This window comes from Onychomys torridus, chromosome 21, assembly GCF_903995425.1.
Source record: "Onychomys torridus chromosome 21, mOncTor1.1, whole genome shotgun sequence".
Classification (NCBI taxonomy): Eukaryota; Metazoa; Chordata; class Mammalia; order Rodentia; family Cricetidae; genus Onychomys; species Onychomys torridus.
The window spans coordinates 25,426,010-25,451,225 of NC_050463.1; the positions used below are offsets into that span (position 1 = coordinate 25,426,010).

At 46.1% G+C, this 25,216-nt stretch overlaps 1 protein-coding gene across 2 annotated transcripts in view; it reads right to left on the minus strand.

Annotated features, from left to right (window-relative positions):
* Vit (vitrin) overlaps positions 1 to 25,216 on the minus strand; it is a 121,558-nt gene that overhangs the window by 11,007 nt on the left and 85,335 nt on the right. For both annotated transcript variants that reach the window (XM_036171046.1, XM_036171045.1), the window contains 3 exons: positions 19,275 to 19,319; positions 17,525 to 17,587; positions 13,675 to 13,822 (listed from right to left, as the gene is read on the minus strand). In XM_036171046.1, the coding sequence (XP_036026939.1) occupies positions 13,675 to 13,822; positions 17,525 to 17,587; positions 19,275 to 19,319 (256 nt within the window). The remainder of the gene's footprint in view (positions 1 to 13,674; positions 13,823 to 17,524; positions 17,588 to 19,274; positions 19,320 to 25,216) is intronic.

The following is a 25,216-nucleotide window of genomic DNA, read 5'->3' on the forward strand; positions in this document are numbered from 1 at the left end:
CACTCTACCACTGAGCTAAATCCCCAACCCCTTAACTTTTATTCTTGATTCTATCATGAAATTCTATTAGCTGCAGCAGCATCTGCCAGAGGACCTCTGTTCTAACTCCTGCTCTGTTCAAAAATTCCTCAGGGGCTCTGGATGGAGAACAGTGGTAAAGAATGTGCTTAGTGCCTGGCGGTGGTGGTACATGCCTTTAATCCCAGCACTCGGGAGGCAAAGTCAGGAGGATCTCTGTGAGTTCGAGGCCAGCTTGGTCTACAGATCGAGATCCAGGACAGGCACCAAAACTACACAGAGAAACCCTGTATTGAAAAACAAAAACAACAACAATAACAACAACAACAAAAATGTGCTTACCAGGTGCAAGGCCTGAGGTTTGAGCCACAGCATCCAAGTTAGCTCATGCTTAGGTAGCATGAGTTAGGCTCTGGGTTCAATCCCCAGCATCAAGAATGAATGAATGAATGAATGAATGAATGAATGAATGAATGAATGAAGAGTGAATAAAGATCCTTGCTGTGGTTTGGATATTGTTTTGAGTTCACATGTTAGGAGTTTAGTGGTCAGTGCACACTGGCAAGTTCCTGCTCTGGAACCCAGGTATACTTTCAATAGCTGCTAAACATCTCCATCAGAAGGTACCTCAGGTTCAGTAGTTCTCAAGCAGAAGACATTTCTTCTCGTGGTCTTCTCTATTCAACCTCACTTCTTGACTCACTGAACTTGTGGCATCCTCTTCGCCAAATGCCACATCCGGTCATTCCCATCTCCTACCTGTCTCCTGGCTCTTTTCATCTGCTCTAGTCCTGGCTTTGGACCTTGATCTCTTTACTGAATGACTCAGGTTCTATTTGGACCTGGACCGTCTCTCAAAGGCTCATGTTTTGAGACTGGCTCTCACTCTTGGTATTATTAGGGTGCAGTAAAAACCTGAGGTGGTGGGAGGAACTAGGTCACTGAGGGTGTGCCTTTGAGAGGGGGTGTGATAAAGAAAACAGTAGCTAAAAACGTCAAATGTTTTCTCATGGGTGCATGGCATGAGTTAAGTTTCTTTGACTATTCACAGCAATGCAGTCCACGAGCCTGCTGTTTTTCTGCTCTGTGGTGCAGTCAAGCTGCTGTACGTGCACTGTGATAGCTCTAACTGTTGATTTGGCACTTGGGAAGAGAGTCTCAGTGAAGGATTGTCTAGATCAGCTCAGCCTGTGAGTGTGTCTATTTGGGATTCGCTTGGCTGCCTTAACTGGTGTGGGAAGGGACAGGCTGAAGGTGGACACCATCATTCCCTGGTTTGGAGCCCTTGACCTTAGAAGAGTAGGGAAGGTTAGCTGAGTCCAAGGCACGCATTCATCTAGTCTCTCTCCCTGAATTCTTGCCTGGACTTCTCCTCAACAGTGTGCCATAACCAGGAACTGAGAGCTAAAAGAAATCCCTTCTCTTCTAAATTGCTTTATACCAGGGGATTTTGTCTCAGTAACAGAAATGAAACAAGTGCTCTCCCACTGAACCACATCCCAGTTCCTTTTCTGTTTCTTTGTTTATGTTGTTTTCAGATAGCGTCTCATTATGAAGCCCTGGCTAGCCTGGAACTCTCTATGTAGACCAGGCTGGCCTCGAACTCACAGAGATCTGCCTGCCTCTGCCTCTCAGGTTTTGGGATTGAAAGTCTGAACCACCGTGTTTAGCTCTTATGTTTGTTTTTGGAATCAGCTCTTAGGAATCCATAAGTTCAGGCTTGTTCCCCCTGTTTCACACCACTGCCATACTGTAGACGTTTCTTTAGCACTTTCTGGAGGACACTTATCTCCAGCTCAGCAAATTTCCTCTCTCTTTCCCAAAGGAACAAAGTATTGATTCCACAACCAACAGCCCTGCAGCTCATGCCTACCTGGGCTCACCTGCAGGAGACTCATGCCCACCTGGGCTCACCTGCAGGAGACTCATGCCCACCTGGGCTCACCTGCAGGAGACTCTTGCCCACCTGGGCTCACCTGCAGGAGACTCATGCCCACCTGGGCTCACCTGCAGGAGACTCTTGCCCACCTGGGCTCACCTGCAGGAGACTCTTGCCCACCTGGGCTCACCTGCAGGAGACTCATGCCCACCTGGGCTCACCTGGCAAACATGTTTCTATGAACCACATGTCAGCTTTTTTTTACTCTAAATGCTAGACAGCATCTCAGTCCTACTTAGGGCATGGGGGGCAGATCTTTTAAAATAACAATAACTAAAGCAAAAACCACACACACACACACACACACACACACACACACACACACAGAGAGAGAGAGAGAGAGAGAGAGAGAGAGAGAGAGAGAGAGAGAGAGAGAGAGAGCGAGAGAGAGAGAGAGCAAGGGGGTGGAGAGAAAGTGTAGTAATTAACTTTGAAAATGACTCTAGAAAGAACCAAGTCAGTAAGGCCAACTGTTACCTCATTCAACTGTGTTTAGTCAGGTAACTAAGTATTTCCCCCACCTCAGTATATTACCAGGAATGATTCTGAAAGCCTACTAACTTGGTATTAAAGTGAACGTGCACATTAGTGAGTAAGCCAATGTCTGAGATGCAGCTGTAACCTGAGAGCAGGTCATCCTCCTGACTTTGGCTCCCCAGTGCTTAGCACGCAGGTGGGAATGTGGAAGTATGGAATGCACCTGTGAGGGAAGGCAAAGCCTGTGTCTTCCTGCTTAGTCCATTCTCTGTGCAGAAGAGCACTCTGCCTCAGAGCCCCACACCAGCCTCATGTCCATACCTCCTCGGTGGTAAAACTCATTAGGGGCATTTGTTAAACTTATGTTGGTCACTTGATATCTTCCAGAAGAAAATCAATCACTGGCCTGGGAGTTTCTAAAATTAAGACTCTATTGATTCCTCTTCAGGGAGGTTTAGGAGGCCCTGGATTTTGGAGGGCTTCTGTTAATGTCCTAACCCTACTGTTCCGCTGATGTCCCAGAGACTACTGGTCTACCTCCGGATACTTTCACCAAATGGACGAACCTCTCAAAATAATGTTATGCCAGCAGAGACATATTATCTAATCATATTTCCTCCAGCAAGAGTCTTTTAAAATGGCTTCCCCTAATCAGGCAGTGCCTGCTGGTTACTCTAAAATAATTTGTGTTTAGCCATTTAATTTTCATTGTGGGCTGAAATGGGGATGGCGTGGACTTGGCCAGTGAAATGAATCATGCCTGTGAGATCAGGAAGAGGTCCCAGGAAACATGCTGGTGGCGGCAGGGGAGGTGACAGACTTGACCCTTCAGAGCTCATAGTGAAAATGATTCTGGCTCCATCCTCTCAACAGCTCTGACCTTCCCAGAAGCACCGCTGCCAGCCTGTGTGGCCTGAGCCAACTTGCTGAGGGACTTTGTACAACAGCCCTTGCAAATGGCCACTAGCCTTTTGATTTCCTAGCAGCAGAAACAGGGAAACAGGGTCTTCCAGAATTGAGTTTTTTGATGCGTGTTTATGCAATTTATAGCAGTATTTCCCAAAGAGCAGCAAACAAACCTGTCTTAACCACTCCCTGCTGGAGGAAATGGGGCATTCCATCTGATGACCTGTGGAATCCCCCCAGAAGCAATTGGCACACCAGATGTTAATCTGTAACCACATTGGGGGGCCCTCCCAGTGAGTGGTGGGATGTTTAGGCAGTATAGCTTCCCAAGTTCATGTGGCCTCTGATCACATTGGATCATGTTAAGATGTAGATTTGCTGTTGGAAAACCAGTAAATGGTCTGAGGTCATGTCTTTCCAACCTTCCTAACGCTGTGTGACCCTTTAATATAGTTCCTCGTGTTGTGGTAGCCCCCAGTCATAAAATCACTTTGTTTCTACTTCATAACTGTAGTTTTGCTGCTGTTATGAATCATAATGCAAATATCTGATATGTGACCCCCCATGGGGTCTCGACCCACAGGTTGAGAACCACTGCCCTAGGTGACGATGTGGATCACTCTTTAAGTAGCAGTGTCTTAGTGAATGCTTTAAAATTCCAGATGCTCATCAATGGGGTCTCCAGTGACAAGGAAGGGAAGAGAATTAATAGGTCCACATTAGAGGAGCTGGAGGTATGTCTCAGTGGTTGAGAGTGTGTATTGATCTTGCAGAGGTTCCATGTGCTCTTAGCCACTCGTAACTCCAGCTCCAAGAATATCCAACACCCTCTTCTGCCCTCCATGGACAACTGTACTCACACTCACATACCCCCACGTAAGCACATGAATATACATAACTAAGTCTTAAGAGAAAGAAATCTAGAAAAGGGAAGAGAAAGTCTGAGAGGGGAATGGGATGGAGCCCCACAGCCCTGTCCATGTCACCTAGAAGGAGGCATGTGTGTCAGTAGATGAGAGTCACATGAGAGCAATATAGGCCTGTGGGAATAGCCACGCCTTTCCTCTCTGGTTGCATGAAGACTCACCTGAGAAGCTAGTGATGCCATGGCTCCACATGCAGAAACTGGTTTCACTGAACTGATATTTGGGTTGGGCATCAGGAGTTTGAAGGAATCCCTAAGTGGTTCTAATGCACACCAAGATGGCGGTCCACTTTTCAAGAGGGAGGGTGATCTCAGAGGACCCTGCACATCCCAGCTGATGTGTGATAGGAGTTCACAGGAATCACTGGCAAAGCCAAGTGTGTTTGTTTTGTATGTACTTCAAGAGAACAACACAGGGAGATGTATTAGGGTTATCTAAAGGAACAGAACCTATTGAATGAATAAATATATTATATATAATATAGTATATATGCTACATATCATACTATATCTTATATGTACTACATAAACTATATTATATACTATATAGCACAAATATGATACCATATTATATATAGCATATATACTATATGAGCCAGTATAAATCCCCTTTAAATATATGTAACATAAAATATATAAAAATATATGACATAGTATATGCTATTGGTATTTAATATATACTATATAGTGTGGTGATATTTTATCTGTGTACCCCAATAAAGTTTATCTGAGGACCAGAGGAAAAAGCCAACCACTACAGTAAACATAGAAGTCAGGCAATGGTAGCACACGCCTTTAATCCTAGCATTCAGGAGGCAGAGATCCACGACATCTCTGTGAGTTCAGGCCACATTGGGAACAGAGCCAGGTATGTTGACACATGCCTTTAATCCCAGCACTAACCATAGAGGTCTGGAGGTCTGTACAGACAGATAGGAAGTGATATAGCTGGGCAGAGAGAGGAAATGAGATGGCAGAACAGAAAGGCATATAGGCGTGGGTATACAGGAAGTAGGTCTCTTTGGAGACTGAGAGCTGGTAAGGTGAAGTTGGCGTGGCTTTTCCTATTCCTTTGATCTCTCAGGTTTTAACCCCAATATCTGGCTCTGGGTTTTTTAATAATAAGACTGTTTAGCAATTCATATATGATATAGTTTATATAACTATATAATTATAATTATATATAATAATTGATACAATTATTATCTATAACATAATTATATATAATGTATTAGATAATATACAGTTATACACAATATAATACAATACATATACAGTATATGATGTATTAAACATGTCATATTAAATATATCACATATACTATATATAATATGTCACACATATATTATGTATTATATATACATACACACACACACATATATGTACATATATATATATATATATATATATATATATATATATATATATGTACATATATGGGGGATTTATTAGACCAGCTCACAGGAGGTGGCTCAGGTAGTCCACAATGGTCTGAAAATGGAAAGGCCAAGACTCTGGTAGTTGTTCAATCTATGAGGCTGGCTGTTTCACTAGTCCTAATATGGTCTTGGAGTCTTGGCAATTCCTGGAAAACTGCTGGTCTTCAGTCTATGTTGCACGGATCCTAAATGTTCTTAATAAAAACCTGGAGCCAGATATCAGGCCACAACCTTACCTCACCAACTCCTCAGCCTGAAAAAGAATGAGTTCTTGTCTCCTCCTCCCTTATATTCCTTTCTCTACCCAGCCATATCACTTCCTGTCTCAACCTTCCTAGTGCTGGGATTAAAGATGTGTGCCACCACTGCCTGGCTCTGTTTCTCTTTTAGACTGGATTAATCTCATGTAGCCCAGGGTGACCTTGAACTCAAAGAAATCCAGACAGATCTCTGTCTCTGCTTCCCAAGTGCTAGGATTAAAGGTGTGTGCCACCACTTGTAGTGGGTAGCCATTCCAGCCTTGGCCTGGAAGTTCCAACCCCCATTGAGGCCCACAAGGCGGGGCTGAGAGAGGACACTGAAGACCCAGGATCAAGAGGAGGGGTCTCTCTTGGTTCCAGGACCCTGGACGCTGGAGGTAGACAGAGCAGAGTTCTCCAGAGAACATTGCCAGACTGTGCCATACCTTTGCCAGATCCTGCAACCTATCCCTTCATTTGTAAGTTACCCCACAAAATAAACCTCCCTTTTAACTACATGGAGTGGCCTTAATAATTTCACCAATAACCACTGCCTGACCTCTATGACTAACTCTGTAGCTGGCTCTGTCCCCTGATTTTCAGGTTTATTTGCTAAGATTTTCAAACTTTATTTGCTAAGACTACAAACAAAATATCACCACAAATCTACATGGGAATCCTGAGGAAAATGGATTGATTCTGGTCACAATAACGAAGTAGAAGAACTTGCCAGCAAAAGTGAATACACACAGGCAAAAAGCGAAGTTCCCTTCTTCTTTGTCCTTTTATCTGGGCTGCTACCAGAGGACATGGCCCAGATTTAAGGTGACTCTTCCTACTTCAAATAATCTTATTAAGTAAATTCCTCAGCAGAGCACCTGGCAGCTTGGGTCCCAGTTAAGTTCAGATATAGTCAAGTTCACAATAGTAAACATCACAGAGGGAAAAGAAGAAGCTTGAGATTCTTTAAAAAAAACAAAACAAAAACCTTTCTCCGTGTATCATATGTGCGCATATGGTATATGCATGTGCATGTGTGTAAGTATGGATGAGCATGTACTATGGAACATATATAGAGGTTGGAGGACAACCTGTAGGGCCAGTCCTTGCTTTCCACCATGTTTTGAGGCACAGACTCAGTTTCCCACTGTGTATTTCAGGCTCATGAGTTCCCTAACTCTCTATTTCCCACCTCCCTCTAGAAGCACTGTAGTTACAGAGGCATGCCTACTGTTTCTAGATTTTCACATGGGTTCTGGGGATTAGAACTCAGGTCCTCATCTTTGTGTGGCAAGCTGGCAAGCTCTCTTACCCTATGAGCCATTCCCCCAGCCTTCAACATTCTTTTGTGTGCTGTATTTTCAGGTCACTGAGCTTGAAGACTCTACTCGTCTTTCTAAGGACGGAGCTCACTTGGCTTGTCTGCCTGTCTCCCTGAGAGAGGAACGTGGCGAGGTGGGGTCTTTTCAAGAGGAACAGAGAGTCAGTCCAGGGAGGTGACTGGCAGCTGTCTTAGGATTCTGTTAGTTCCCGGAAAGGCAACATCAACTGTGGGGACAAAAAACAAAGCCATGGGGCAAACTTGAGAAGTGTGTGTGTGTGACACGTGGCAGAGGGGTTCCCAACCCAACCTTGGGGAGTCAGTGCCTCTCCACGCCGGCGGCAGACCGGGTTCCCAGGAATAAGAGGTTAAAGCATCCATCTCAAACCCTTATTCTCTCGTCCGATTCCAGTTCCACGTATCTGGGCCGCTGTCTAGCGCAGCCTGGGAGGAAGTAAGAAGTATTTCTTCCAAGCTCTTGGAGTGAACGTAACTTGCAGTTAGAACCCAGGCTGTCCTTTCTCACTCAGGAAAATGTGTGTGTGTGTGTGTGCTTGCATGCGTGTGCGGTGTGAGTCACATCTGCCAGCCACACCCCTGCTGTGTCCATCTCCCTCCCCCATCACTCCCACCCCTTACTTTGGGGCAGACTGCTGTAGCGAACGTGTGCCCTAAACAGCACACATCAATTTCCCAGTACTGAAGGTGCTAGCAAGGGTGCACATCATAGGACGGCCTCTGCCTCCCTCAGGAGGAGGACTCAGCCTTTCCCGGAGTCCCTTGCTCATGGCCTTTCCTCCTTTGTCCTCAGAGCCTGCAATAGGCATCTCCCTATTCTTCCAGCCAGTGTCCTTTGGGCGGACAACAAGCTAGGACAGGTTTTCTGCTTTCGCAGACTTGTTATTAGATGGGTCAGCAGGGTGACGGTCTCTCTCTAATTATGTCAGCAGGGTCGTTTATACCCTTCAGACATTTGTGTGGTAGCAGCTAGGGCCGTTTTCTCTGCTACACATGTTAATGCCGTCTTTTTTTTTTTGAGCTGAGGATCGAACCCAGGCCCTTGTGGTTGCTAGGCAAGCGCTCTACCACTGAGCTAAATCCCCAACCCATGTTAATGCCCTCTTTACTTCCTCCCTGCACTCTGACTGTCCACGGATAGGTGGCGCCACTGATCCACAGAAGGCTCCAGCCTGCCGGACTGCTCCACCTTACGTGACTGCAAGCCTCCAAGGCCAAGAATCAGGCAATGAAAAGCAAGGCGATGTAAGAAATGTAACCCAAGTCACAACCCATGAAAGAGGTAGCTGCTGTAAATCCCAGCGCAAAGGAACATTTATTTTTAAATGAAGAAAACTAGCATTTTGCCGTGTTCCAAAACCATTTGCCCTATTTTGAGGTCCTGGAGTTGGCAATGAGGTCTGAGAGAGCATGCACAATCTCTTCCATGTATGGGGCTGAAATGAAAAATTATCACAAGTCTAGGGGGCGGTTAGCACCCTGTGGATGTGGGCTGAGCGACACAGGGCAAGCTGTATGCTTTTTGCAGCCACCCTGCCTGCTAGAGTTTATCTATAACAACGAGCTCTGGCTTGCTTTCCTGTGTTAGTGTGACCCTTGGTGTCAAATACAACCACACGCCTGTCCATTGTATAGTTTAAATTTTAGAATGCATATGCAAGACAGGGCCCTGACCCTTGACCTTGGGTTGCAGCACTGACTCTCCATCTGCGGGCTGGTGGGAAGCCTCAGCTATCCACAGCTTTCCTGGTGGATGGTCGAGAAGTCTCCCTTTGAAGTCAATTTTGTTTGACATTTGAAAGATTATCTCATCTGATATTTGCCCTCTTCCCATGGCTGTGCATTTAGTGGGTGTTCTTAGGAAAGCCAGGTGGTATTTCTGAGTCGGCAGCAAATGCCACCTGTCCTATTGGAGGCACGTGACGACCGTGGGAGGCATGCCATGGTTGCTGGCAGGATGTCACGGTCATGGGTTATGAACTCCACAGGCAGGGTGTAGGGAAGAGAGAACATACCACTACTGTGGAGGGTCAGACCGTCTGTCAGCCTGGACCACAGGAGAGACGGCAGCCAGTGCAAGATGAAGCAGAAAACAAGAACTTGGTAGAGGATGCTGCTCTGTAAGAGGAGAATAGAGACAAGCAAAGCTCTCAAGAGACACTGGAGGGGATGCGGAGAGCGCAATTACACGTCAGTCTTCTTGTGAGCACACCTCAAGAAACAGTTCACGTCACTAGGCTACCTTTGGGTCTGCTCTTAAAATGTCCCCAAGGAGTCTTTCCATTAGATTTCCCGAAGAATCCAACATGTTGCATTTCACAGATTTATACATCTAGAACGTTTAGTTTCTTATTTCCCGTTACTACTTGGCATACGTCTTTGAAGTCCTCAGTGTAATTCTTGTAGAGTCTAAATGCCAAGGTCTAAATTCTAAGTCAGCAACCGTGGAGATGGAGGTGGGAGCCTGAGAGGTGGAGACGTTTAGTCACTGGGTTTCCTCGGGTCCCCCCACCCCCACACCTCCACCCCACTCCTCTGCAGCTGTTCTTAATAGGGTAGACAATTCTTGGCAAGGCCCGGAGATCTCACGGCACTACGGCAAGACAAGACCAGGAGCCTTTAGGCTCCATGATTCCAAGATAAAGGGGATGATTTGAACGGTGTGGGCAGGTGCAGAGTGGGCATGGTTAATTTTACCTGAGAGATACCTAGCAAAACACACGCCATATGTCTGGGTGTGCCCCGAGAGAGGGTGTTTCCAGAGAATATTGGTATGTGGGTATGAACTGACTGAGGAAGACCCGCCCAGGGTGTGTTATCATTGGGCAGAGACTTGGGGTTGGGATGGAATGATTGGCAGGATTTCTGGATACGTGAAGGTGCTATCAGTGCATGCCTGGCAACCAGGGTTTGGTCCCTAGGGCCACGGTGGAAGAATTGAGGACCAACTATTACAAGTTGTCTTTGGACTTCTACCATGTACCGTGGCATGTGTGTGCCTGCATGGTCTCTCTCTCTCTCTCTCTCTCTCTCTCTCTCTCTCTCTCTCTCTCTCACACACACACACACACACACACACACACACACACCTCTCTTTTACACACATAAATAACAAATAAACAAAGTCTTAAAGCAGGATGGGGCTGGTGCATGCGCCTTCATTTTCCTGCTGCTGGAGATTTTCTGTTGCCTGTGGATGCCAGCTTCTTCAGTGTTTGCCTGCGGACTGGAACCAGCAGCCCTCCAGGGCAGCATTCAAGTGTGTGGCCTCAGATGGAGTCTCTATCGTTGGTTTCTCTTTCTCTGTGGCTTCAGCTTCTTGGCCTGAGCAGCTATCCACTTCTCCTACAGGCAGCTTCTGTGGGACTCTCAGGGCTCTAATTGGGTAAGCCAATCAAATAACCCTATCCAGACAATCCTATTTCCTATTGGTTCTGTTCCTCTGGAGAACCAGAAGGCAATTGGATCTGGTGAGCATCCCAAGGCTGTGAGATTCCTCACCCGACAAGCTTTCCCTTTTTTTCAAAGTCACAGACAGGAAGGAGCTCAGCAGCGGCTTGTCCACTCTCCCACCCACTCGCTTCCTCTGTCTCCACTAACGGGAGGTGGGAACCCGGCGCACCCGCAATAAGGAGCAATTTTAGCTGAATAACGTGACTCCTTTCAGCCCTGTCAGGCCACCCTCCAATTAATTTGGTTTCTCACAGTCCACAGCGGCTCGGCTGTACAACCCCCGGAACCCACCATTTCATCACGGATCAGCCCCCCTCATAGGGACTCGGGGCTGCAAGCAACAAGCAGTAGCTTGCTGGTCTGTTAGCCCAACGTTCATTCGTTGGCTGTCTTCTGAGCCGGCCACTGAATTATACAATGCCAGGGCTGGCGGAGCCCTAATAAATCATCAGTTGACCCCATATTTTAGAGGTGTCAGCATTTACACGGAGAGGTTAAGTGCTCGTACAAGGTCCCCCTGGCAAGGCTAAGGTCAGCATTCAGATCCCCCTGTCAGCCAGTTCACCATGCTTTCCTCCCCGCCCTGCTACAGGCAAGGCGGAGATGACAGACTAGTTTATATTGGACAGAAAATGGACAGACTGACACCGTCCATTTAATTATTAAATTAAATAATAAGCAGCCGGGATGGAGAAAAGGTAGACAGACACCGGACAATGTTTAGAAAGTGAAATCGGAAATCAAGGATGTAAACACTTTCTTCCAAAATTGGGGCAGGGGCTGTGTTCTTCTCTGTGTTCCTCTAGCAAAATGCTACAGATTGGGTATTTTATTAGGAAAATAATTATAGTTCTCCTATTTCTGAAGGTTGAAGATCCCATTTCTGGGGAGGGTTAAGTGCTCTGTCATCCCATGGATGACAGAGACCCTGAGACAGCAAGGGTAAGAAAGACCAAAGTCATTTTCATAGCAAACTCATCTTCTTGATAATTAACCTGATCCCTTGATTACGACAACAAGAGTCCATTGCTAAGCACTCCTGGCTGTCCCCAGCTCAAATCACTATTCCTCTGAGAATGGAGTTGTCAACACATGAACTCTGAGGCCACACTCACGGTACAGTAGGGAAGAAGGGGCTTCTGTTGATTTTGCTTCCCCGTGACATTTATTATTTCATCCTCACTCTTATCACCGCACAACAACTTCTTGGGACATTCTTCTTTTTCCTTGGCATATTTATCACCGCATTTTCATGTCACACCAGAAACCCAGGTACCCACAAGCTTTGCAGCCAGCTACTTTTGATGCAAGATAACGCAGCAAGCTTTGAATCCCCCAATAAAATTGACTAGAACATCTGGCACTAAATACTTATACTTGCTCTTTATAGGAAGGCTCGCTCTGCATTCGCTATCTTAAAAAGTAGCATAGGAGTGAAAATGGGTTGACATTTTGAGAACAAGAAGACGGTAAGCAAAACTTCCACTTTCTCCCCCGCTCCCATTTCAAGCCAACACCTCACAATAGATCATAGGACACTGCATTTGCGGCAACTGGTTATTTATAACTGACTCTTAATTTTCTTCCTGACAGAAATCGAAGATAGAAACAAATGTATTAGAATTTAGTTCTAAAAATATACACGCTATACAGTATTTGAAAAAGAAAGCATTTTCACTTATTTTTCTAGTAACTCAAAGTGGAGCCTGCTAATGCCTTCATATAACAACAGTAACTAATATGCTACTCCAGGTAGCCCCCGGGATGCTTTAGGAAACATATGGAAATATGAGGACATTGGAATGCTTATATTTTTCAGAAGGAACGGTCACGCAGTCAGTGAAACTTTGAAGCAAGAGTGCTGAGCTCTGTGTTGCTTTGCAATTCCATGGCCTGAACTATAGGTGTGTGTGGAAGAAAAGCATCATGGGTATCCCAAGCCCCTTTGTGGGTAGCATGATCATGATCTTGCCCCAGTAGTTGTTGATCAGACCACCCGTGTGAAATGTGCTTGCAAATAGGAGATTTATACAAGGTTTTTCTTTTGATTCTGATCTGTCATATCTGTAACCTGTTGTAGGGAGGACCCCATCCATATCTAAACTAAGATTGACTTATTATTCCAAATAGAGAAAAGAATATTGAGTCTGGAATGTTGCTATGGCCCCTTAAATTTTTTTTTGTTTTTGTTTTTTTTCCGAGACGGGGTTTCTCTGTGTAGTTTTGGTGCCTGTCCTGGATCTCGTTCTGTAGCCCAGGCTGGCCTCAAACTCACAGAGATCTGCCTGGCTCTGCCTCCCAAGTGCTGGGATTAAAGGCGTGCGCCACCACTGCCCAGCGGCCTCTTTAAATCTTACCCTTAATGAAACGATCAGGTGGATTGGGGCCAGTCATCTCAGTGCTCAAGGCTGGTGGAGGCCCTCGCTCTACAATGGAGCTCTCTGTCACCTGGTGGACTTTATCAGAACAGTGTAGTGTTTGGAGGAAATAGAACACACAACCTAAAACACTGTGGCAGGCAGCATCTCGCCTTCAAATAAGTGCAGCCCAGGTTGCAGCCTCTCAAACACATGTTTTCATAGTCAAGGCTGAAAGGGGACTTCGCTTTCTTTGTCTGGAGATAAGAACCCAGTGGTAGCCTCACTAGGTTATCCTTTACTTACACCCGGCACTCTTAATCCCTACAAATGGATACCCTCAAAGTCAATCATGAGTGCAAATGGTATTTACTCCCAATTGTGTATTAGTAGCCTTTTTCTTCCCTCTGGGAAGGCTCCTCATATTTCTTCAATGGCAGCTGGATTGCTTTTTTTTTTTAATTTACATTTGCATTACAGAAGAGAGTGAATCAGTGCTTGAGGATGCGTTGATATTTGTGGCTTGAAGTTAGGTGTGCAGTATCACTTGATCACCAGGCTTAGAGCATTAGCTGTACTTACCCATACTGAACAACACCCACGAGAGGACCAGCAGGGCCAACGTCAAGAGCCTGGACGACGTCCGCTAAGAACTGCTTCTGGATCCGGAAGCGGCGCTTGCCGATGCTGGCACTCCCATCAATTAGGAATGACAAGTCAACTTTGCAGTCTGAGGGGTAGAAAAAGAGGCTGTGATTCTGTTCGGCTCTGAGTGCGCCTACCTAGGCATCTTGTCTCTTTTACTGTTCCCACCTAAGGCTTCCGGTGCTCCCTTCTAAGCATCTTGTCTCTCAGTGCTCCCTTCTAGCCATCTTGTGGTTTTCATTCACCATATGCCCAGAGAGTCCAATGAGAAGAAATTGAAAAGAGGCGGAAGGTCCAGGCTACATTTCCCCGAGTACCAGGGTCCTGGATACTTGGGCATGTTTTTGTTTCTACACCTGCTTTAGAATTCTGTGGATCCGCCACCACTGTAGACTTCAGAAGACGGTGATACCCAACATGGCTTGGGAAGAACCTCAAGATGAATTCTGAGGCTCAGACCACAGAGTGCAGACTCCTAGAAGCCATGGAAAAGGCTCAGCGGGTAAGGGTATGCTGAGCATGCATGAGGAACTGAGTTGGGATCCCCAACATCCAAATTAAAAGCTGGATGTGGCTGTATCTATGCCTGGACCCTGAGTGGTGAAAGGTATAGAGACAGGATGGTTGGGGAGCTGGCTGACAGCCTGTCTAGCCAAAATAGCAGTTTCTAGGCTCAGTGAGAGACACTGTCTCCCTTTCTAAGGAAATTAGGTGGAGAATGATAAAGCAGGCATATGACATCATTTGTTGGCCTCCACACACATGCACATAGGTGAATTCATGTGTGTGTGTGTGTGTGTGTGTGTTTAAGCCCATATCCCACACACACCCACACAAACAAGAAATACATATTCCTAGATGTGGGAATTTGTCATAACAGAGTGTTTTTTATTATCATCCTTTGTAAAAATATGTGGGGTATAAAAGGACTCACAAGGCCAGAATGGAAGGGGTGGAACAGGAATTATAGAATAAGAATAGACAGAATGTTTCTCACTTCCCTAGATGAAACAATGGAAGAAATTATCTACATACATTTATAAGACAGTTTTGTGACTTGGTTGGATCCTGCCCTGTTTCTGTTGTGAAGAGTAGGGAAGATGTCCAGGGTTAGACTGTCTGACTTCTTCAAATAAACCACTGTTCCCTTGTCTCCAGGGTTCTTGGAAATACAGAGGTTCCTGAATCCCCAGGCAGAATCGAACCATATATACATTTTGTTTTCTTATATATACATTATACATTATATATTGGAAGTATTTACATGATATATATTCACTGCTAGGAATTAAACTATATATAGTTTATATATAAACATATAATTTATGAATTAAACTATAAATAATATATTATGAATATATAATATGAATAAAACCACAGACATTTATACCTAAACTATATATAAATAGTTTAATTCATAAGTTACACACACTAAGAGACTAACAATAACTAATAACAAATCAGAATAATTACAACATACTGTATTACAAACTTGGGGTTATTTATTTCTGGAATTTTCCATTTAATAGTTTCAGATCGTGGTTGATGACGGGTAATCGAAACTATAGAAAAGAAAACCATGGGTTAAGAAGATCTGATGTTCTAGATTGTGCTAAGAAAGGCGGAAGAGATGCAGGGCTAATTTCAACCCCCGTGCTAGCTGGGCTAACACATCAACGCTTGTCATCTCCTTGCAGTGGTATTGACTCAGTAAGACTGACTTCGTTGGTGAGTTGAAGCCCTTATTGGGAGTCCATATCGCCTTAAGATTAATAAAAGAAAATGAAGAATTGATTATTGAATGATTGCATTTGGGGAGACAAGAGTATTAAGAAAAAAAAAAAAAAAGACCACTTCTACAGAGAACCAGAAGAATAAAGAATTTTGATCTGGAGGATCCAAAAACACCCGGAGGCCAGCACCCCTCGTGGCTGGGGGAGGGACTGCACAGACAAGCCCGCCTGTTCCTAATGGCCGTCATAGTCTCTGCAAAGAACTTGTGGCTTCTTTGGGGCTGGCATTGCCTGCTCTTCATTAGCAAGGGCGCTGTAGACAAGCAAGGGCTGCTGAAAAACCCAAGTGCTGCTGAGCTAACAAAGGTTGAAGCAACACTGATTGCCAATAATTATTGATGAGTGATGATGACACAGAGTCGGTGAATGGAGAAGGGTTGAATCTGAGAAATGTGCTGAAACGGCTGTTGAAACCAGAGGCGGTTTGGAGGAGACCAGAGGGAGGCTTGGCTGCCTCTGCTCCAGCTATTTCGTGCGGTAACTCTTCAGCAAATCTCACAGGTTTTTGCCCTAAGTCTGCAAGTGCCTTCTAGGCTTCCCTGTCCAGCTGGCTTTCTCCCATGCTGCCCATATCCAAGCACAGCCTTTGAGATGAAGACGGAAGGAAACAACGCAATCCAAATGTGGTTTAAAGACTCCGCGGAAGACGGGGATGAAGCAGAAGACTGGCAGAATTGCTAGGAGGTCCCTCCCAAATGGCCAGCGGGTGTTTTTCTAGGTCTTGCCTTGCAATGTGAGAGATCGCCAGCAGGTGGCAGTAATGTCCTTCGGGGCTTTCGGGTCCACTAACACAGTTTGTAGGAGATACGGACTCCAGGGATCCACTCAAAGATACAGAACCAGATTTGCCTTTAAATATGACCCCCAAGTTCGAGAAGCACTCCCGAACAAAGGTTTTCCTTCCAGACGCCAGCAGAGTAGTTCAATATTGCCTTTTAAGACAGAGGAACATCGATTCTAGGAAGGAATAATGGGGTTTCCGTCATTCACTTATTTTCAGTGAAAACAGTACATGGCTTGGGTAGCATCTGTTTTGGTTCCTCAAGGACAGTTCTTGCTCGTTTCTCACGTCTTGATCTGTGTTCGGGAACAACGTGTTCATTTTTACAGCGAGCAATTTGTTCTCGTGGACCTCTGGCCTGATTGCTGACGGCTGATGCAGAAGTCACCTTTGTTAATCTTCCCAGGATTCTTTAAAAATCATTTAATCATCACTGGGACCAAACGCAGGGCCTTGCTGCACGTCTTAGGCAGTCACTCTATTACTGAAGCCAAAGCCCCTGCCTCCAAACTCCGTGTGTGTGTGTGTGTGTGTGTGTGTGTGTGTGTGTGTGTGTGTGTGTGTAGAGCGCACACATGCCAGGGCACAAGTGGATAAGCTGTGGGAGTTGCTTTCCTCTTTCCACCATGGATAGAGCCTAGGTCATTAGGCTTTGCAAAAAGTGCCTTTCCCAGCCAGGTTGTCCCTAGAGTCCCGCTGACGTCATTTTCAACTGTCTTGTCTCATACCCCACTCCAACCCTGTAGAGTTTTCCTTTTCGATATTTCTTGAAATCTGCCTGTTTCCCTCATTCCTGGTTCTAACTCCAAGAACTTCTGGCTTCTGTTACCTCCATGGTACCCCTGCCCCTGCTGACCAGCCTGTCAATTCTTCTCATCTGCCCTTGCTCTTCCATCCCTGGGGGAATTCTTCACCCTGTTGCCATAGTGACAGCCCAAACCCCTCCATCCTCTCTCCCTCATGCATATGCTTTAAATCCTCCAGAGGCTCCCCATTCTCTTTAGAACAAAGTGTCAGGAGATAGGAAATAAATAGATCTGTGGTGGGAGAGAAGTGGGTCTGAATGGAAGTGAGTAGGTAGAGGGGGGAGGGAGGGAGAGAGAGAGAGACAGAGACAGAGAGACAGAGAGAGAGAGAGAGAGAGAGAGAGAGAGAGAGAGAGAGAGAATCAGATGTCAAAGCATCCCGAGTTTCCAGCTGCCAGTTAACTCACTGGGATCTCCCTGGGACACTGGCTCCAAAGACTGTGTGCTGAGTTCTTCTTTTGGCACAAATTCTGGAAAGAGAAGTTAGAGCTGTTGTGACTTCCAAGCATAGGAACACCTGGCCTTTCCCCAGAGAAGGGGACAGAGTGCACATTCATACTCAGCTCTGGGGCTTGGCTTATAGCTCCCTCTTTTCCATACTGGCCCCATCCTGAGAAAACGAAGTGCTGACAGCCTGCCCAAGGGTACTTAATCTGTTGGATGTTCAGAGGACCTTGTTCTGTTCCCATTGTAACTGTTCTATCTAAGCCCTGGTTTATTTAGGGGAAAACATTGCAGATGTGCTGGTGTAAATTAGCATCTCTAAAATTCTACAAAAGCTGAGCTCAGGAAATCAGTCTGGCTCACCACACCTTTACTACGCTCAGTACACGTAGGTCCTGGGCCAAATTTTGGTGATGTAGGCACCGAACAAAGATGAGTTAGACATGCACAGGGCAATCTAGAAAAGGTTTTGTGAGTACCAGCGTGGAAAGCAACTCATATAGACGGGCAGAGAGGACAGTATCTCATCCCCAGCCCTTTAGGCTAGAGGCAGAGGTATAAGATGTTCATGCTTGGAAAGGCTGTTCTGAAGGTGGGCTTCAGCTAGGCAGGGGTGGGGCGTCTGCTGATTAGGGCGATGGACACAGAGTGTGGCAATAGCCACAGATACAATATGTGCCGGTTCTGCTGGGATGGCTGTGACCCTTGGGTTTCCCAGAGGCAGTAAACATGTGTAGGAAACAGGTCTCCCAGTTTTCAGGATGCCCAGCAGTTCTGGAAATTTCCGGCATGGAGGCAGATGTGGGGGTTCAGACTCTCTTTGCTCTTAGCTGCTACAGAGAACTTCCTCCTTTTTTTTTTTTTTCCATCTTCAGTTTGCAAAGCATGTGATTTCATCTTCCCATTAAAGGTCAGCCAGCTTGCCCCATTTCCTCACACCGTTTGGAAATTTTGTTTTGGGTATTCCACTGTATTTCTCAGCCAGATGCCTCCCAGGGACACATCTCAAAGCTCTACATTGTGTGTGGGGTGGAGTGGGGGCAAGTTCACGGGTTTGACCTTCCTAGCCCTGTCTTCTTTGGTCAGTAAAATCCTGCTGCCTCCCAAGAACAGCAACACTTTGTCAGGGGGTCAAAAAGTTAATGTGGTAGACAGTGCAGGACACACACACACACACACACACACACACACACACACACACACACATCCATGGACGAGAATGAAAAAACCTCAGACCATTTTCTTTTTACTTCCTTTTTTGTAGACAGGGTCTCACTATGGAGACTTGGCTGGCCCGGAGCTCACTCTGTAGACCATCCTGGCCTCAAACTCACAGAGACTCACCTGCCTCAGCCTCCTGAATGCTGGGACTAATAGTGTGCACCACCACCAGGCAGCCCTCCTGAATATCACTTTCAAAGGAGGCTGAAATAGGGAAATACTGTCCATGCTGCCAGAAGAAATGAGGATCTAATCCCATCTCTCAGTGAACTCACTTCCTACAGCCATGTTTTTTCCCTTTTGAAGAACCAGCACTACCCCAGGCATCTCCAGGAAAGTTTGCACGGGACCAAGCATGGACCTGAAGGTCCCAGGAGGAAGCCTTTGACAGCTAGACCATCTGAGCTACCGCTTGGACCATTAGGCTACCCTTGTTCTCCAATGCTGTGTGTCTCCCTCTGGTCGGGCTTCAGCGGCCAGCTGGATACTTACCTGAATCCAAAAGGACTGGTCCAGGCCTCCACAGGTCCATCTCTCCTGAATTTCGAGAAAAAGAAACAAACTTACTGAAACAAAACCAGGATACAGCCTCAGGTGAACTGCTAGGATGTTGCTTCCCAGCCGCCCGGGAGGAGGGTTCAAGGGAGGAAGATGGGACCAGAATTCTGCATGGAACCCCAGTGATGTTCGTTCCTCCCACGTGGAGCTCTTAAAACCAAAGCCATGTGCTTCACTCTCTCTGCACTAAGAGGCACAGACTAAAAGGAACCCCAGGATTCCCGAAAGTCTCATCAAGTCAAAAACACCCGCAACAGACTTCTTCTATATAGTCTCCGCTGCATTAGTTGCTGATTGGTACTTAAATACTTCCAGAGACCGAGTTACTACCTACCCAGACAAAGCAATGTATGTAACATGGTCTTAGATTACTGAGGACATGGCATGATTTCCCTTGCAGCCATCTGAAGTATTTTGAGCTAAATTTTTTTCCCCCACCACTCACGTTATTTATCCATCTTTCCACCCACCCATCCATCCTTATGTTGGGCCATTCAGTATGTACCCAATACCATGTTAATCACACTCATTCCACCTATTTGGATTGTTTTCCAAAGCTGGCACCCCCCACCAGTTTCTGAGTTTCCTCTCCTTTTGTGCCTCAGTCAGAGCAAAGAAACATGACACTTGGGTCCCAATGTACGGATGTGCTGTGGATAGGGTGCTGAAGAGCCGCGATTCTTATCCAATAAGCTCTGTTCTTATTTGGGACATCTGTAAGGTTAGGAGGAGCTCTGAGGCAGTGTGAACATGTTGGGAAACCTCACAACGCAAAGATGGCTTATTTCTTTATCCCATGCTGCACCCTTCCCAGAGAACTTAAGGGCATGAACAGCTTTTGTCTCCTGAAGGCTATCTGTCCATCCTGCTGAGGTTGGAACTACAAAAACAAAGTGGTATCCTTTTCTTCATGCAAAGAGGCCAGGGAATTTTTAGAAGGTTAAACGTCCATGTATGTCCGTTAGTGTTAAGACCTGGATTAACTTGGTTCAGGCATTACTGACTTGGAGTGAGTCAGTAGCACCCTCTGAGAGCTTTAACTGGGTAGGATGGGACTGTCACCACCACCAAGACCTTCATAATAATCTTTAGTTCGGACGGTGGTGGTGCATACCTTTAATCACAGCACTTGGGAGACAGAGGCAGGTGGATCTCTGTGAGTTCGAGGCCAGCCTGGTCTACAGAGTGAGTTCCAGGACAGGCACCAAAACTACATAGAGAAAAACTCTGTCTCGAGAAAAAATAAAAAATAAATAAATAAATAAATAAATAAATAAATAAATAAATAAATAAAATCAATCTTTAATTACTTTACCCTTATTACTTCAGTGCCACCTGCTGGTGAAAATCAGCACTGTGCTCCTTTCCTCTTTAAAAAGATGCTGGTGGCGTCTCTTTTACCAAATCACTGACAATGTTATTTTCTTTTAAGTATTTAAAATTTTCCTCAGCACGAAGGCTAGAATGCTGAGCACATTATGGCTTTGGTGACCCCAGGTTCTTGCTTTTGTCCCCAAAGCCTGTCTGTCCATCAATGCCACTTTCATCCTGCTTGGGACGAATCTGAACACATTCCCATTCATTTAATAGCCAGGGCCTGAAAAATATTTGGACAGCTGAGACTTGGTGTATTTTGGACTTGGTGGTAATGGGAAGTAAATGTGTAAAAGGACGTTTGTGTTCGGGTGTCAAGGAGGGACAGGGTGGCATGGGAAGAGAGAAGTCAGAACACCATCCGGAGTTTGCCAAGAACAGGCAGGGCGTGCCTCACCCACTTTGTCCACTATTCACCTATGGCCGTCTCCTGTGACATCACGAGGAAGTATCCCACTCTGACTCACACGGGGGAGACTCAGAAGGGATGAGTGTACATACAGTCACTCTGAAAAGTGTAAGCCACTCAACAAAACAGGGGATTATTTTGGTGATGGTCTTTGGTTGGCCGTTTCACAGAGTTAGATCTAAGGGAAACATTATGTTCTGAGCAATGTCCAGTGGGAAGAACACGCAGGGACTGTTAACATTTACCCATAGCTTGTTCAGTGGCACTCAGAACCACTTTGAAATTAGTAAGTAACATTGAGTCTGAATTAGGTACAGCTGTGACCCTATTTTGCACACGAGAAAACTGGAACACTCACAAAAAATTGCCTTAGTTGAACTTTGAGCCCAAGTCGGTAGGATCCTGAGACTGAGCTTAATCTCCCTTTATATACCCATCTACCCACTCATCTATCTATCCATCCAACCATCCATCTATCCATCCAACCATCCATCTATCCATCCATCCAACCAACCATCTATCTATCTATTTGTCATCCATTCATCCATCCATCCATCCATCCATCCATCCATCCATGCATGCATCCATCCATTCATCCATACATACATACGTACACATACATACATCTATCAATCTATTAATCCATCCATCCATCCATCCATCCATCCATCCATCCATCCATACATACACATACATACATCTATCAATCTATTAATCCATCCATCCACTCACCTATCCATCCATGCAATCATCCACACATCTATCAGTCTATCTATTAATTTATCCATCCATCCATCCATCCATCCATCCATCCATCCATCCATCCATCCAAACATCTACACGTCTGATTACATCACAGAAAGCCTTGGCCTGGAACTGTCACCTGTAACTCTTGCTCATGTGGTTAAGTCTTCCAAAGGACCTAGGATGATGATCCCTGCCTCTCTGACTCAATGTGATACCTAGGCAGGTTTCAGAGCCTCCTGGTGCCCTGCACATCTGGAAGTCACTAGCCTAGGACCCCAGAGGGAGCTGCAACATACAGCCATCAGGACTATAAAGTTTTATGGGCCCAGAGCCCAGGTGGCCAGACAGCTCCCAAGTTTCTCCCTGCTGAGTCCCTGGAGGAGGAAGTGGAAGTCTGAAGGTGTCCAGAGCTGAGAGATGCTAGCAGCCGATGGTCGCCTTTCCTGGCTGCATGTCCCTAGAACAAGAGGGCAGCACACTTTCTTCAGACTTTCTCTTGCTGTACCCCCACAGGAAGTGCTACAAGAATAGAGGCCAGCAGCTGTGCCCAAGGCATTGCTATGCCAGCAGCCTATTGCAAAGGCACTTTTAGAAACCACTGGGGACATTTTCTAGCCCTGGGCATGAGTTCATGCCAGTGAGGCTTCAATGGCATCAGGTCTACAAATGGGATGCCCTCCAATACACACTGTGACATGTTTATTTGGGACCTGGAAACCTTTTTTTTCCCCAATGGACACACTAATTCCGTGCTTAGGTTTCCAGGCCAGAGAAGCTTATTTGCAAAACTCAAACAGAGCCCATGGGGCCATGCTTGATATTCTGACCTGGGTACACATACTCAACTCTGCGTAGAAGGGATCCATTGACCTGCTTATTCTAGAAGCAGGAGAACAAAAGATTCCCAGGGCTTGAGTAGTTGCATAGTTGCAGGCTCAGTAGATGAGGAGCCAAGGGTGAGGCAGAGCTTGCCCGGTTGGAGGCAGCGCTGTTTCCACAGGAGCAGTCAGCCTCAGACACAAGCAGTGTGTTCTGCTCTGCATGCAGCACTCCAGAGTGCAATGCCAAGTCACAGAAGGAGCCGCTGGAGAACTGGAGAAGTTAACTCCAGAAAAGATGAGTCCTTAAGATGAGGCACATAGACTTGGAAGCGTCTCTCTAGTTGAAAGACACTGGGACGCTCAGCTTTGCTTGGTTAATGAAGACCTCAAAGAGCCTTTGTTTGGGTAGAGTGTCGTGTGGAAGGGCATTAGACCAGATGCAGTTCTTTTTTTTTCTTTTTCCCTGAGATAGGGTTTCTCCGTGTAGTTTTGATTCCTGTCCTGAATCTCGCTCTGTAGACCAGGCTGGCCTTGACCTCACAGAGATCCGCCTGGCTCTGCCTGGGATTAAAGTGCTGGGATTAAAGGCATGCACCACTGCCGCCTGGCTCTTTTATGCAGCTCTTTGTAATTCCAGGATCTGACAGTCTTTAGGGCTGAGGAACTGGGCAGCTTGCTTGACATGTATGAGTCTACTGGCGGTGAGAGCTGGTTGGAGACCTAGCAGCCCCAGATATACTTATCTGCCTTAACTCAGTGTGTACAGATATTTGTCATATCCCCCGCACCCCCACTCCCTGCAGGATCTTTTGTGAGATCTTGTGGCTATCCATTTCTGTGAATCTTTGGGTTGAGAGAGTGGCCCCAGGCAAGGACATGCTGAGAATTCTTGGGAGGGTCTGAGTGGCTCCGGGCAATCGTGGGGATGATGGTATTCTAGTTTTCTTTCTGTTGCTATGATACAATAGTGACCAAAAGCAACTCTTGGGAGGAAAGGATTTGTTTATCGTACACTTTCTAGTAGACTGTCATTGAAGGAAGTCAGGGCAGGAACTCAAGTAGGAACTCAAAGGCTTTGAAACCATGGAAGAGAGGTGCTTGTTGGCTTGCTTCCAGGTTCATGCTCATCTAGCTTTCTTATAGCCCGGGACTACAAGACTAAGGAATGGTGCCACCCATGGTGGGCAGGGACTTCCTACATCAGTTACAAATCAAGATGATCAATCCTCAACCGACCAGCTCACATGTAGTCTGATCCAGCATTCCTTCAACTGAGATTCTCAGTCTAGGCTGGGTCAAGTGGGCTCAAGCATTAGAAACATGAAGGAGACTGAGGAGGAAGTAGAGACTCGTGGAGCAAAAGAACTGGAAGATGATTTGGTTAGGAAAAAAAAAAAAGGAACAAGGCCAAATGCATTCAGTAGAACAGACGCTCCAATCAACCCAAAGATGGTCAGGCAGTGAAAAGAAAATGGGAGCTCGAGACTGAGAACATGACCTTGTTGCTATCCACCCCCTGGGCAAGGCCAGCTCCCACCTTTTAAAAGGGTTCCTATGAGGAGAAGAGAGGGGTAAGGAACTTTTAGATAGAAAGACAGTAAAAGGAGACAGACAGAAACACAGATAGCTTCAGGAGGACCTGGATCAAAACCCAACAGTCCTTTCTGCCTCTTCAAAAGGGGCTTTTTATAACAATGCCAAGGGGCGGGGCAAAAGACACCCCCCCCCTGCTAGATCAAAGCACACCACACAGGCAAGTGCAGACCCTTCCAAACACCTGGTAACCACACACATGGTCAAATCATCCCCTTATGCAGCCCTGCTGGGTAAAGCAAGCTCAGATTCTCGGACCCTGAATAATTTGGGGCCCCCTCCCATGCATGTCTGATGCACATGGTGCATCTTGATATTTGCACTTTATCCCAGAGGTCAGTCTGAGGAGATTGATTAGGTGGAGGAACCTCTGGAGGGGATATAAGGTAATATAAGTCCTTGGGACCCTGACTTGATAAAAAGCTTCTTCTTTTTTTTTTTTTTTTTTTTTTGTCTTACTGAGAACAGACAAAACAAAGATATTTCTTGAAGGTCAAAATGACTTGGTATGCCCCCACACTCTGCTAACCTGGAGCTGAGCTGGAGAAACCAAGGGCGACCATGGAAGTATATTTCTAGGACGCAGAACTAGAAGCAGCGAGGCCCTTGCCTAAGCTGATACCTGCTCCTGGAGGCTCCTGGTAGGCGTCTCTGGAACCCTGTCCCTGTGGGGATTCTACAGGCTCAGCAGGTCCACACACAACCAGCAGCTGATTTCTCCTTTCATTTGTCCCCTGCTGAGAGCGGCTCTGTTCAGATAGTTTCTGCAATCTGTGCTTGGCTCCACCCTTGGGAGCTGCAAACATCTTGGCCACAGGACCGAGGGGAGAAAAAATTCCCCATGGCTTGGCCACTTCTGGCTCTGACGCCAAGATAACAGAGTATACATTGGCAAAAGTGCCGTTGTGCAGTTTATGGAGACCCACTTAATC